The sequence below is a fragment of the Hemitrygon akajei genome, chromosome 14 (assembly GCF_048418815.1).
Source record: "Hemitrygon akajei chromosome 14, sHemAka1.3, whole genome shotgun sequence".
NCBI classification, from domain to species: Eukaryota; Metazoa; Chordata; class Chondrichthyes; order Myliobatiformes; family Dasyatidae; genus Hemitrygon; species Hemitrygon akajei.
In genome coordinates, this window is record NC_133137.1 from 21,545,575 (window position 1) to 21,561,227 (window position 15,653).

General features: G+C 40.1%; 2 protein-coding genes across 3 annotated transcripts in view; one reads left to right on the forward strand and one right to left on the reverse strand.

The window, feature by feature from the left end:
- LOC140738394 (protein phosphatase PTC7 homolog) overlaps positions 1-7,285 on the reverse strand; it is a 30,426-nt gene extending 23,141 nt beyond the window's left edge. The window contains exon 1 of the mRNA XM_073065631.1: positions 6,735-7,285. Within this exon, the coding sequence (XP_072921732.1) occupies positions 6,735-6,936 (202 nt within the window). The 5' untranslated portion in view covers positions 6,937-7,285. The remainder of the gene's footprint in view (positions 1-6,734) is intronic.
- A 130-nt stretch (positions 7,286-7,415) lies between these two features.
- LOC140738390 (tectonic-1-like) overlaps positions 7,416-15,653 on the forward strand; it is a 42,644-nt gene continuing 34,406 nt past the window's right edge. For both annotated transcript variants that reach the window (XM_073065628.1, XM_073065629.1), the window contains exons 1-5: positions 7,416-7,935; positions 9,784-9,904; positions 12,092-12,198; positions 13,618-13,775; positions 15,313-15,400. In XM_073065628.1, the coding sequence (XP_072921729.1) occupies positions 7,704-7,935; positions 9,784-9,904; positions 12,092-12,198; positions 13,618-13,775; positions 15,313-15,400 (706 nt within the window). In that variant the 5' untranslated portion in view covers positions 7,416-7,703. The remainder of the gene's footprint in view (positions 7,936-9,783; positions 9,905-12,091; positions 12,199-13,617; positions 13,776-15,312; positions 15,401-15,653) is intronic.

The following is a 15,653-nucleotide window of genomic DNA, read 5'->3' on the forward strand; positions in this document are numbered from 1 at the left end:
GTCTTAGAGAAAAGCTGAACAAACCAGCCTTCCACCTCAAGGACTTTAGAAGGGCAAGATGAAATTTGATTGAAACATACAGCATTCTGAAAGGTCTTGACAAGTTGGATGTGGAGAGGATGTTTCCTCTTATGGAAGAATATGAAACTAAGGTTGAGTGTTTAAAAATAAGAGATCACATTTACGACAAAAGAGATTAATCTCTTTCAGTGGGTAGCAAGTCTGTAATGAAAGGGTTAAAACTAAGACTTACTTAAAATGTTGTCTGCTCAGTGCTGAGTGAGCAGGCAAGTATTACGAAGTTAAAAGAAATCATGAGGCCTTGAAACAAGCAGAAATGTAGCAGACGATAAATTTGTTTTGTGGCAATGAGCAAGATTGACTCATTTGACAATGTACTGAATGGTCTACGTATGCGTCATTAAAACTGACTAGCTTTAGTATTATAATTGGCATATATTTGTAGATTAGGAAAGCAGGGCTTTTTGAACATACAGCATGGGTAGTGAGCAAGCTCATCAGATTTCTCTTCAAACCAGAAATGTGATTGCTTCCAAGGATCTTTTAAGTTCTCCATCTTTGCTGTCAGAATCAGATTTTATATCATCGGCATATGTCGTGAAATTTGTCGTCTTTACAGCAGCAGTACAATAGAGAAGTAAATGTGGATTGAAGTATATAATAGTTAAATAACTCAAAATAGAAATTATAAAGTAGTGAGGTTGTGTTCATGGGTTCAATGTCCATTCAGAAACTGGGTGGCAGAAGGAAAGAATCTGTTCCTGAATCATTGAGTGTGTACCTTCTGGCTGGTGATGGGGGTCCTTAAAGATGGATGCTACCTTTTTGGGGCATCACTCCTTGAAGATATCCTGGATCCATGATGGAGCTGACTAAGTTTGCAACTCTCTGCAGTTTATTTCGATCCTGTGCAGCACCCCTCCCCCCACAACATACTGGTGATGTGGTCAGTTAGATGCTCTCCGTGGTACATCTGTAGAAATTTGTGTGTGTCTTTGGTGACATGCCAAATCTCCTCAAACTCTTAATGAAATATAGCCACTGTCGTGCATTCTTTTTGGCTGTATTAATAGATTGGGTCCAGGATAGATCCTCAGAGATATTGACAGCCGTGAAGCTAGAGAGTCCCCAGCAAGCAAAAGGGCAAGAGATTTGTTACTTCATTAATCTTTATACTGTATTTTAGTCTTACTGTTTTGCTAATCTTCATGTCATTTACTATACATTAACAAAATACCCTGCTGTAACCTTAGCAACACACACAAAATGCAGGAGAAACTCAGCAAGCTAGGCAGCATCCAGGGAAAAGAGTAAACAGTCGACATTTTGGGCTGAGACCCTTCATCAGGACTGGAAAGGAAGGGGAGAAGTCAGAGTAAGGTGGTGGGTGGGGAGGGGAGGATATAGTACAAGTTGGCAGGTGAAACCAGGAGGGGAAGGGAGGGAGGGGCAAGTAATGAGCTGGGAAATTGATTGGTGAAAGAGATGAAGGGGTAGAGGAAAGGGAATCTGATAGGAGAGGATAGAAGACCATGGAAGAAAGGGAAGGGGGAGGAGAACCAAAGGGAAGTGATGGGCAGGTAAGCAGATAAGGTGAAAGAGGGAAAACAGTAATGGGGAATGATGAAGGAGAAGGGTGAGGATGTGCCATTACCGGAAGATAGAGAAATTGATGTTCATGCCATCAGGTTGGAAACAATCCAGATGGAATGCAAACTGTTGCTCCTCCAACCTGAGTAGGCCTCATTGCGGCTGTAAAGGAGGCCATGGACTGACATGGCAGAATGGGAATGGTGAGTGGGACTGAAATGGGTGGGTACATGGAAATTCCATTCTTTTCTGGTGGACAGAGCGTAGGGGCTCAGCGAAACGATCTCCCAATCTACACTGGGTCACAATGATATACAGGAGGCCACACTGAGTGTATTGGATACAGTAGATGAGCACAACAGACTCGCAGATGAAGTGATGCCTCACATGGAAAGATTGGGTCCTGAATGGTAGTGAGGGAGGAGGTGTACGTACTGCTGTAACCTTAGTGTAACTTCATTAACCCAAATCCTCAAACTTACTTTATTTCCATCATAAGGTTTTAAGACTTTCTTCCTCAAAAGGATAGAACCAGTCTGAATATTTTTGATGGCAGAGGCAGATAGCAAGGGAGTGAAATAATACCACAGTCAGACAGAAATGCAGCATTAAAATTGTAATCAGATCAGCCATTGTATTAAACAACAGAGCAAAGATTAAGAGTCTGAGTAGACTACTTGCTTCTAATTTGCAAGGGCATATATAACCATCAGCAGTTTTCAACAGGGCAGAAAAATTGCAAGGAGCACTACCTACCACTAACACATCCTTCACCGACTTCACAAAAGCCTTTGGCTGTCTACTGAGAGAGATTGTGGAAGATCTTTCACAAATGTGGTTGCCTTAAAAATTTGTGTCCACTCTACATCTGCACTATGGCAATGTATTAGTGATCCTCAGGAGACCAAATTGCAGTGTGGCATGGGGTCAAGTAAGGCAGTGTCATTATATTAATTCTCAATTTTTCTCTCAACAATAGTCTACCTCACCTCCACCATGCTTCCTGCTGTAGCAGAGTTAAACTACATGCAAAATGAGCAGTTCAAACTATCTCACCTCCACTCCAAAACATATCACACCCAACTTCAGTGTGTAGATAACGCTTTAGAACAATCAGAGCCAACCCCAAATTAGAGGCTCGCTCACTTTAGAATCCAGGAGATGGGTCTTTCACTTAACACTCAAAACAAGTCTCTGAACAATACAACCCTGCCATTAAATGCTCACAAGATGATCTTGGAAGAATCTGGGTCATTTCATGTCTCAGGATTCAAAGAATGCATAAGTTATACAACCTTGAGATTTGTCTGCTTACAGGCAGTCACAATCCTCCATCTGTGCCTGGGTTGAGTGTCGAGCTAGCGACTCGACCTCATTAAAAAAAAAACCTGGAGCAGTATGGGCTCCGCCAGCTTTCAGATGCCCAAGACATGCCGTACGACGAGCAATCACTAAAAAGATCAGTGCAAAAAGCTTGTCATGACGACACCCTGACGACTCCACCAGGAGTCTCTGAGACACACACACACACACGCATGCAGCCACAAAGCAAAGAACTCGAAAGAACCCTATTAAAAAAACAACAACCAATGTGCAGAGAAAGAAAAAATACACAAATCATGCAAATGATAGAAGTGAACCAAACTGAGTCCTTAGATGCAAATCCCCAGAGCAGCCCAGAGTAGGCCCAAAGCCTTCATCTCAGTCCATCATATTAGCGGGACAAACCACCAAGAAGCTCGCAGACACAAAGCACAGCAGCCGGAGCAGTTCACAGCCTCCACCTATCAGCAAAGGAAGAAAGCTAGCACCAATTGAAAACTCACCAGCGGCAGCAATGACTTCACTTCAGAGACATGGTCTATTTACAGCAGGCAACTGAAAGCCACCTTCACAAAAACCACTAAAGTCTAATGGATAGGGTAAGCCGACTTCAGCATCCTCAGCTAGGCCATGCCACTCTCAGGCCAGGCATAGGATTCCCAACTCCAATCTCCAACATTGCAATGGAACTGTGAGTAAAATACTGATGTGGATGAAGAATTGATGGGCAAACAGGAAACAAAAGATTGGTAATAAATAGATTGCACATGTGGCAGACAGTACTTAGTGTAGTGTCACAGACTATCGCCATGGGATGAAAGCTGGTGTCAGGAGCAGCAGTATTACAGCATAGGTGTATGTGCTACTGAAATAGAGAGAAAAAAAATCACACAGGAAGTACGCACACAACTTTGGTAACCAGTTACCCCCCCCCCCCCCCCCATTCCCCCATCAGTAAGAATGCTTGTTTAAAATTAAGCATTTTAATTTGGAGTTTTGATTAAATGGAGCTGAAACCCAACTTGCAGGCACTGGAAATCTTAAAATAAAAACAAAACACTGGTAATACTCAGGTTAGACATCTTCTATAGAAAGTGAATAAGAAAAAATGTTTCCGATAAATGACCTCTCAACAGAACAAATTTTCTGTCCAATTCTTTCTAATACTCAGCTATCCGCCTGAAACGTTAATCTTTTCTCTTTCCCTCTCCACAGCTTCAATGTTTTGTTTTTATTTTGAATAACTGTAGTTGGAAACATTCAAACTGTAAAACACAAAAGCTGCATAATTAAGAAAATATAACTTGGTTATCTACTTTTTGTATAGTTGTGCATGTGGGCAAAAGGGCATAAAAATGTGCACTAACAGGAATCACTGTGGAAGATAATGATATCATTGCAGCAACTATGGAGCACAGAGGAAAATGGCTCTGGGCTGGTAATGCAGTAGCATCGATGAACTAGACATGTATAAATCCCATCAAGGCAATTTAAATTCATTAATTTAAATAAATCTAGCAAGGAATATAGCTAATGGTGACAATGAAACTATCCTGCAGTGTTACAGCAAATCATAAACATGAGAAATTCTGCAGATGCTGGAAATCCAAAGCAACACACACAAAAATGCTGGAAAAACTCAGCAGGTCAGGCAGCATCTATGGAAATCAACAAACAGTCAATATTTCAGGCCAAAACCCTTCTTCAGGATTGGAAAGAAAGGGGGAAAACACCAGAATAAAAAGGTGGGGGGGGGGGGGGGGGAAGGAAGGAGGCTAGTTGAAAGGTGATAGGTGAAACCAGATGAGTGGGAAGGGTAAATAGCTGAAGAAGGAAATCTGACAGGAGAGGAAAAGGGGAAGACTAGTGGTACCAGAGAGAGGTGATAGGCAGGCGAAAAGAGTCAAGAGTCCAGAGTCTTAGCAGCCTACCTGGTTCAGTAATTTAAATCAGTAAAGGAAACTTGTTATCCTATATGTTCTGACTCCAGACATACAACCATGATCCCTAGCAGCTAGGGCATCAAGAGTCATTAGTAATAAAATTCATAGTTTGAGCAGATGAACTCTTCTAAAAGGAGACTGAAGGCACTCCAGTGCAGGCATTTGACAGGAAGAACCAGTGAGGAGGGATGGAACATAGAAACAATAATGTACTGAATTAAACTAGTGATTAAAAGCCTAACTAAATTTGCTCCTTTAGCCCAAGTCTGCATTCTTCCATTCTCTACATAAAGAGAATGGTTATACGCCATTTCAGTTCCCCTTCCCATAATGATGATAAATACTGGCCCTGGTAGCAACACCAGATGCTGAAAAATGAATTTTAAAATCCTTTACAATATTTAGCTCCTTCTTTTGACAGCATGGCTAGACTGAACTGACAGCTAGCCAAGTTTCACAAAGAACCACCAACCAGCTGACTACAGTGAATTCTAGATTTCTTTGCTTGTGCTACCAAGGTATCCAAAATGCTGGAGATCAGTTACATCAGCTCTCCTGATCCATCCTGAACTCAATAGAGGCCAAGGATTTTACATCTGGCCCCTCAGCCTTACATGGATCAAAGCTGGCCCATCCAGCCTGTTCATTCGTTTTGTAAGAGTTGATGACCTTCATTATAAAAGAAAGCCTCCCCCAGTGTGCTTTATTAATTTGATTTTCATTTCAAAGTCAAAGTAGCTATATGTCACCACATAGTACCTTGAAATTAATTTACAGGGGGATAAAGGAATACATGAAAAACCATATGTAAACAAAAACTGACAAATGTGCAAAAGATAAATTGTGCAAATAAAAACACTGAGAAGAGTTGGGAGAGTATTTGAAAAATTCAATTTGCACGTTGAATGCAATTTAATTGCAGTTATTTAAATTGTCTTTGAAAGTTTATAACTGTCAATGAGATATTTATAAACAGTGGAAAAGACCCATGGCAACATCAACTGTCAGAATGCCATCAGGGCGGTCTGTTCCTTTCCGATGCTTGTGGCCTAGGAAGGGCTCACACATTGCTCCATCTCGCGGAATGGCCGCGCAACGAGGCCGGCAGAACGTTGAATGCATTTGTGAAGTTCAGCTCATTGGATCAAATGCAATTAAATGAAATTAACTTTCGTAACGAAGTTGAAGGCATTCGCGTTCATATTAAAGTCGATAACATTTTCATTTAAGTTATATAAACTGATATCCAACATGCACTCTGCTTCATTTGAATTTATAAATGCGGAAGTCATGTTCAGAACTTAAGCCTAAATGAAGAAATATGTGGTTTGAGTTGCAGTATCTTAACTGTTGAAATGCTCGGTGAAAACTACTTGATGCACAAACACACACACACACCGGCAAAATTATACCTCAAACAGGATCATAATCTAGATGAAGAAAGGCGGAGTACTGGCTCAGCCAATTAGAAGCTATTTTAGTATTTTGGATCGCAGGGTTTTTTTAAACGAGAAAGGGCAAGATTGAGAAATGGTTGAAGTTTGCGTATATGAAATATTACCTACAATCTTTGGCCCCGGAATGACAAGAGACCTCGGGACTTGACCGTTGGCACTGTGACTTATAGGTTAACAGGTTATTTAAAGACAAACGACATTTTAGACGGCGTTACAACCAGAACTCATTAAATCTAGTTTTTCTAAGCCCGATGATATCGAACAGGCCTGTGTATTTTGCCATGAGAGAGGACTCTCTGAAACCAGTTTTGCTTTCATTTCATACGGGATTTCCTTTTCTTCGTTTTAGTTTACCGAAAAATAAGTCATCAACAACAACAAAAATAAGTGACTTGCTCACCCAAAACATCGGCACTCCTGTGCTTGGCTATGAAACATGCGTCGTCTCCGTAGCACATTCCTTTCTTTAAAATCCCTTTCCTGAAGTCCTTCCCGAAGCCGCAACTGGCCGTAACCAGGCTATAATCCCGAGAGTCCGTCTGGGAAAGTCCTCCCAACACCGCCCTGGCCACCAGTCTTCCACAGGACAAAACCGAGAACATCCCCGCAAGCCCGGGACCTCGGCGACCTTCCAGCCCACGGTGACGGCACACGAAGGGACCTCGCCGGCTCGATCACTCACACGCCGTGGAGGAGGTGGGGGGGGGGGGGTAAGAGTAAACGCAGCCTACTCGCTCTCCTCCTTCCCCGTCCACCCGCGTGCTTATTAAAACTCTTTGCCGCTCAAAGTCGCCGACTGAGGTGGAGCGCAGCGCCGAAACTCCGTCTGGCGATCGCCATCTTCCTCACACGGAGAGAGCGCGCGCGCACACACACACACACCGCGAGACGCCTGAACCTGACCGACCTCCCGGTGCAGCTCGAGCTCGCCGCTCTCGTGACTCCCTGGCAACGTCACTGGCAGGGACCCTGCGTCATTCGCCCGCTCTGACGCAACCATCGCCTCCGCCTGACCGCCATCGGCCTCCAAAAATCAGTCAATCAAAAATAAAAGCCCACCAACCTGCGTGCTTTTTTTTAAAAAAAAAAATTTTCAACGCTAAGATTTAAACTAAGAAACTCCTTGCGAGCGGTTTTGCCGTCGAAAATTCCTGACGAATTGCTTTTTCCAAAAAAAAAGCGAGCGGGGGTTTTCTTCACAGGATGATAGCATTGCACTAACGGATGTGATTTATTTACTCGCGTTGACAAAACTTGTGTGGAAGTCGAGTCCTATTGTGGCAAATGAACGATTATTTTTTTCTGCCAGTCCTCCCCGGTGGTGTACAGGAAGCGGATGTTGGCGGTTGTTTAATGGTTGCCCACAGCGATGGACGGGCCGGTCTCCCTGTGGATGGTTTGGGGATGGTTCCTCGTCCAGGGGCCGACCGACGCGGTGCTTGAAGTGCGAGCCGATAAATTTGCGGAACGAGTCAGCACTTCGAGCCCCTCTGGCAGCACCGAAAACCCCACACATACAACAAAACCCAAACCAACTACTCAAGTGGCCCCAAAGGTGGCTCTGCCCCGGGCAAACACCTTGCCAGATCTTAAAATAAACGGTAGGAAACTTTATGGTTTTTAGCTAGCTTGCCTGCTCTTAGGATCACTTCACAGAATCTTGCATTGTCAGCAGATTTTCGCGAAATTCACTGCAAGTCCTACTTTTGCTGTGAGAACTTGAGATAGCAAACATGATTCGTAATGCCGGCGTTTTAATTTTCCAATGATCTCTCTCCTTGGCCTCTTAAATTGTTCCAGTAACATTTCCCAAACAACACATCATCTCACCTTACATGTTGTAGTCTTCAGGACTCAACATCGAGTCCCAACCATTTCAGATGATCAACATTTCCAGTCTTTGATTTCCCGCTATAATTCACTGTACTTGCATGCCCACCACGTGCACATTTTTATTCATGAATCCCCTTCACTGTCATACTTCATTTGTACAGTCACCCCAACATTTACTCCATGATTGCTGCCTGTTTGGCTTTCTATTATTGTTTAACAAATTTGCTCGAATTCTTTGAGGGTGGAATTGGGGAGGGCGATGGAGGGGAACCTGTAGGTGTAGAATATTTAGATTTCCAAGAAGTTTTTGACACGGTACCATATGAGAGGTTAGAGCATTTATTAAAAGCCCATGGTATTGGAGGAAGTGAGTTATAATAGATTGAGAACTGACTGTCTCAGGCAATTGGAATAAATGGGTCCTTTTCAGACTGGAATAAACAAACTAGTGTACTACAGGATAGTTCTTGGCTTGCAGTTGGTCACTGCTTGCATTAATGACCCGGAGGAAGGAACAAAAAGGTAAGGTTTCCAGATTTGCTGGTGATACAAAAATAGGTGGGAGGGTATGGTGTGAAAAGGCTGATGAAATCCTGCATGTAGATAGATTGGGTGAGAGAGAAGATGGAATTTAATTAGGGGAGTTGTGAGATCATGCACTTTGGTCAGAAATCAATGGCAGATAATTAGCTAAATGGACTGCAAGGGAGTGAAGAACAGAAGGATCTGGATGTTCTAGTACGTGAATCACAAATGCTATCAGGCAGGTCCAACACGCATCTAAGAGGGCAAATACATGATCATGGCTGACCTATGCTAGCTTCCTCTTCTCTGTTGAGAAGGTTGAAGTTTAAAAATAGGGAGGTTTTGTTGCAATTTTACGGGGTGTCAGTGAGGTCTCAGCTGGACTGCACTCAGTTCTGGTCTCCTTGTCCAAAAAAGAAATGTTGTGACACTGGAGGCTGTAGAAAGGAGATTCAATAGGGTAATTTCTGGAATGAGAGAGCTATCCTACCAAGAGAGTCTAAATAGTTTGGGCCTGTGTTCCTTGGAGCTTAGAAGAATAGGGTGAATTTATTCAAGCATATAAAATCCTAAAGGGAATATTGGGGTGTATACATTCGTGGGAGAATCTCCATTGAGGGTATATAACTACGAGAATCTGATTATTTAAGGGTGAAATATGTAGAAATTTCTTCTCATAGAGGGAACTCCTGGTGGATGGTAGAAGCTAGATCGTTAGAAGTAGTCAAAGTGGAGGTGGAAACATATTTTTGCTCTATTAAATTTTTGCACAGTATTGTAGCAGGTAGCACTTGTGCTTTGCCGGGACAGGTTTCTGGTAAACTCAGGGGTCAGTTACCTTTATCTGAGAATAGATGGGGTGTTGAATTAATCACCCATCTAAAAATGAGCTCTTTAAATAATGTAGCACAGTCTTGGGAATCCAATGAAGTATCTGCCAAAATATATGCTCATTGACTAAACCTTGAAGAAAGTGTAAGTGCTACCAGCTATAACTGGATTACGGATAACAGTTATTTGTTTAAGGTTCAGTGTTTCTTAACTTAAAAAGTCATTGCTAAAGTAACAGCAATATAATTTTGCTTTTTCAGTTCGTACTTTGTGTGTCTGTAACTTACTAGTTGGACAATGTGATGTAAATTGCTGCTGTGATCCAGACTGTACGTCATCAGATCGATCTACCTTCTCAACCTGTGATGTTCATATTGTCACGTAAGTTAAACTGGGAAATGGGTTAATTCATCTATTACTTACACTTGTATTGAAAGCAATTACAGCATTTCTACTTGTAACCAATAAATATAGTATATCATCAATATAAAATGTAATTTTAATTATTTTATTGATGTGTGATTCTACAGGCTGGAATGAAATGACTGAAGATGCCCACAAGGTGTCTGTGCCTTTGCTTCAGTATCCACACCCATCTTCTGCCATCTAATTCTTTGTTGTTCTTTCCACTTTCCATGTCACTATCATACTTGATTTATGATCCTTTTTGGAGTTTCCAAATCTTGAAGAACTGATATAACATTCAAAACCAATTTTTTTTTCTAAATGGATATTGTTAGAATGAATCAGTGTTGAAGTTTAGCATCTTAATTTATTATCACCTGAAAAATCTGTCAAGAGTCCTTTGGATCTTTGGGCAAGTTATTTTGTGATTGTGAAAGTGTAGGCTGATGGAAGGTGGATTATTTTCTATGCATTGAACATAGCCTCGTGTGTGGTACCTTGTTGAAGGTCTTCTGAGAATCCAAGGACACAACGTCAACTGGTTCTGTTTTGTCTATCCTGCTTGTTATTTCTTTAGAGAATTCCAACAGATTTGTCACACAAGATTTTCCCTTGAGGTAACCATGCTGACTACGGCTTATTTATCATATAACTCCAAGTACCCCGAAACCACATGCTTAAGAATTGATTTCAGCATCTTCCCAACCACTAAGGTCAGACTAACTGGCCTATAATTTCCTTTCTTTTGCCTCTTTCCTTTGCTGAAGAGTGGTGTGACATTTGCAATTTTCCAGTGTTCTAAAACTATTCCAGAATCTAGTGATTCTTGAAAGATGATTACTAATGCCACCACAATTTCATCGGCCACCTCTTTCAGAACCTTGGGGTGTACACCATCTGGTCCAGGTGACTTATCTACCTTCAGACCTTTGAGCTTCTCATTCCCCTTCTCTCTAGTAATGGCAACTTCACACACTTCTGCCCGCTAACACTCTTGAACTTCTGGCATACTGGCAGTGTCTTTCGCAGTGAGGACTGATGCAAAATATTTATTCAGTTCATCTGCCATTTCCTTGTTGTCCCCCGTTACTACCTCTCCAGCAATCCAATATCCACTCTCGTCTGTCTTACATTTCATGTTTCTGAAGAAACTTTTGGTATCCTCTTTAATATACTTCTGAACATTACACGCAAGGTTCTGTGGTGAACCCTTTCTGTTTCTCTCTTAAATGTTTTTCCTTGACATCAGAAAATTGGACTCCAGGTGTACACAAATGACCTTGTTCTTTTTTAAATTCTTCTGATTTGTCTGATTTATCACTATTTCAAACACAAATCATATGATATGAATGGGATTTTTAAAGAAATTAAGCCATTGGGTGGATTGATAGTATTTCTTATGGTCCCAATCCCAAAGCTTGCCCTCTTATTCTATTTCTCTTCATGACAACTAGTTGAGGTTAAGCCAGGCTTTTTTTTAAATTAGTATGCTGTTTGATTATGGGATGAGATTTCAAAACAGCTCATGAGTAAGTACTATTTCCATTCTATCTTGAAGTAACTCTCAGCTCATCCATCACCATTTTGCTTGCTGACTTCCTTACACTGGCTCCTCTTCTTGTGCTCATATCTCATATTGACCTTGACCACCCACCACCACCCTTCTCCCCAACTGTGCTACCATCTCATATATTTTTCCTGTGCTTTGAATTGCCTGCCATTGATAGTTCAGTTCTCATAAACACATAGGAGGAACGCCTAAATCACTGCCACCCAGTGGAACATGAGTTTTGTACCGGTTTGAGATGTTGATCTTCAAAGAGCTTGTTTTTCAGAAGGCAGAAAGGTGTGCAGACTTTAACTATTGCCTCGTTAGCAAAAGTCTCATCTAGCAATCTACAGATATATTGGGGAGGGGAGCTCCTGGGAGAGTAATTGATTATGAATGTTGTAATATACTGGGAAAGAAATTCTGGTCTTATGGATGCTTGGTATTCTATTGATCAAGCTACTGTGTTTTTCAGTTTAGGTATAATTTCAGTACTTGATCTATATCGCTATTAAATGCCACCCACATTATTTTAATTCCTTGATGTCCATTTATTCAATAAAAGTTAAAACATCAATTGATAATTATATCAACATTTCTTGATTTCTGTGCAGGGGTGACAATGAACTTTGCAGACAAGATGCAGCAATGTACTCTACAAATAGTAGTGAAGTTGTGACTTTGATCAACCCCAACCTATTCTGCATTGAGACAAACAACTGTAAGTGTATTTTTGGACAGTGTATGATGTATTTCATAATTGTTTTAAAATGCAATGCAAAATGGCACTTAACTTCCACACTTGTTAATAGTGCTGCATAACTAAATGATCTTGTTTTTATGTATCGCAGTGAAACCCAGGATTTCATATATGAGATTTTTTAGTGGAAATTAATATGCTCAACTAGTATCGATGATCTATTTGTGCTTCATTTATTAAGTATTCATTATATTTCAAATATTGAAAAAAATCTTATTGTGATTTTCTTTAATTGATCTAATTGAAAATAAATTGACTTCTAAAGAATAATTTAGGAAGTAATTTCTGCACATAGCCTCCAAATTCTGATCTGCTTTTACTGAGGCTCTTATCTTTGCCTGAATAGATGATATGAATAGTATTACTGTACAGAAAATGTATATTGTAGTCATGTGGCACTGCTTCATGCATATTTACAAAAATATTGTATGATAAATTATTCTAGCATGCTGATCACTCTCACTCTCACTCACACACAGGTTTTAAAAAGCATTTAAGAGAAGACAGTGATTTTGTTCTTCAGTCACGTTTCCAAAAAAACTAAAAGGAGACTTAGTTTTTTTTAGATTTTATGCAATATAATAATTTTTTTTAGTGAACCCAGTAGATTTCAAAAGAATGCTGGAAGTAAAACTAGGTGAGTTTCAAGTGAGCACTGGATACAGAAGGGAGCATGGGTCCTGTGTGTGAAAGGGACTGAGGGAATCTGCATCCAGTGACCCAGATACTATGCCGTTGAAGTTTCCATGTAGTCGGATGGCAGATTGTTGTTTTTCTGTATTTAGATTAGTTTTTTCACTTAGTTTATGTATTATATTATGTATTTATTCTTTGATGAAATGTGGCAAATAAACTTATTGATCCAGAAGATAAAGACCAAATTAGAACGATAAATGTGCTTAAAAAAATTAATGAAAACTTAAATAATTGTAATGGCACCATATAAACCTTTTATAATTCTAGGCACAAAACAGAAAAGAAAAGCATCCTTTAGACATGAGAAGTGGCAGATGCTGGGGTCTGAAGCAAAACAACAAAGTGCTGGAGGAGCTCAGTAGTTTGAGCAGTGTCTGTTATGTGGGAGAAGGGGCAGGACAATAATCAATGTTTTGGATGAAGGGCAGGATCTCAAAACAAAATGCTGCTGGACACAGTTTGTTTTTTTGCGCCAGCTTCCAGCATCTGCAGTCCCTTGTGTGTTCAAGATAAAGCATCATATCTGACCAATGGTTGCAGCTTTTGTAAATGAAGGCGTATGTTTATAGTTTTCACCATTTCTTTCTGAACAACAATATATGTGTATATTTTTAATATATAAGTTTGTTTTCAAATGTTCTAATCTACCTTTTTCTGTTTGTATGTTTGTGTTTTAATCCTCAGACAAGAAAGGCTCATCGTTTTTTGCCCCAGAAGTGCCAAGTACTAGTAATTTTAACAGTTTAATGAAACAGTTCAGTGGTTTTTCCTTCAGTACTGATAAAGCGTCTCCAACTCTGTCACCTACAAGTGCATCCAGTTCAACTTCAAGTAGCTATCAGGTAGCAATATCTAGTCTTCTGCTAAATAATACTAATTAAGTTTGAATTCTGCCTTTTCTCGGGTCTCCATTTTTTGAGCTTTGTACTAACACTATCAAAACAGTTGTAGTTGGTCTTCTTGATTCAGACTATCCATTTTGTTTCAAGTATGTTCCTTAAAATTGATCACTTGATTTTTGATGCGAGATACAAAATTCCGGACCCTGCAGGTTGTTCACTTGGATCACATAGTTCTTTGTTAAAATTTAAAAGAGTATTTTGAAATCACAAAACTATTTAAATTCAGAAAGTAGCTAGTGGTAAAGATCAATATAGATAAATGTAACTAATCTGTTAAATTTAAGGACATTATAATTTTTTTGGATAAGTTAGAATCAAGAAGTCAATTTTCCATATTACCTTTATCAAAGTGCCAACTTCCTTATAAGTCTTCAGCTTCCCTCTTGGCTTTCAGTTATCTGCCAAGGGAAATATATCCTCTCTGTTCATCCTATGTAGGCCATTAATAATGTAATCATCCCACCAAAATCTCCCCTCAGGCACCTCTGTCCCAAAGGAAACAAAATCCCAGCCTAGTCACCTTTCCTCATAACTGAACCACTCCACGCTGTGCAACATCCTCGAAGATCATTATCTGAGCCTGTTTTAGCATGTTTTTCCTGTGATGCGATAAACAGAACTATGCAGTACTCTGTGGCTTAACTAGCATTCTACTCCTCTTCCAAAGAAAAAAAGAATCCCATATGGTTTCTTGAGCTCTTTATCTATTTGCCCTGTAGATATATCAAAGTACCTTTAGCTTTCTTTCCTTTAATATCCTTTCATATTTTGTATATTCTATTAACTTTAATGCACATGAAATGCTGTCGCAGGAAGGCAGCATCCATCATTAGGGACCCTCACCACCCGGACATGTTCTCGTCTTACTGCTGCCATCAGGAAGAAGGTACAGTGCCTCAGGACTCATGCCACCAGGTTCAGGAACAGTTATTACCCCCCAACCATCAGGCTCTTGAACCAAACGGATAACTTCACTCAACTTCACTTGCCCTATCATTGAAATGCTCCCACCACCTATGGACTCACTTTCAAGGATTATCAATTTCATGTTCTTGATATTTATTGCTTATTTATTTATTATTATTGTCATTTTCCTCTGCTCGTATTTTTACCGTTTGTTGTCTTTTGCATGCTGGTTGAACACCCAAGTTGGTGTGGCCTTTCATTGATTCTGTCATGGTTATTAGTCTTTGAATTTATTGAGTATGCCCATAAGGCAATGAATCTGAGTTGTATATGGTGACATGTATGTACTTTGATAATAAACTTACTTTGAACTTAATTAGATGATAGAGCATTTCTATAGATTGAATTTCATTGACTACGTTTCTCCTATTTAACCTATCCATTGATATTTTCCTGAAGCCTATAGCTGTTTACATTGCGTGAATATTTTGTATCATATGCAAATTTATTTGTCATTCTCCTTACCTGTTTTTAAAATCTATTATTGATCCACTTTATTTTTGAACCCCAGTATGGTATGCCTATTAAAGTCAGAGGAGGTTATCTGAAGCTTCCTGCTCCTTTGGCAACAGCTACATGCACTGACAACAACCCTGCAGGTAAGAGAGGGGCAGGGCAATTGAAATGGGTTTAATTTAAAAACAACTATTTCTAAAAATCATTCAGTTATTGTAAAATTGGGGTGATTATTTTAACTTTTTTGCAACATTGGGTCAGAAATAGTTCACTGGGGAACAATCCATGCAGTATCATTCTTGTGAACCTCCTCAGGTTCTTCTCCGATACCAACACATCTTTCTTGGATAAGGAGCCCAAAACTGTTCACAATACTCCAAGCATGGCCTGACTAAT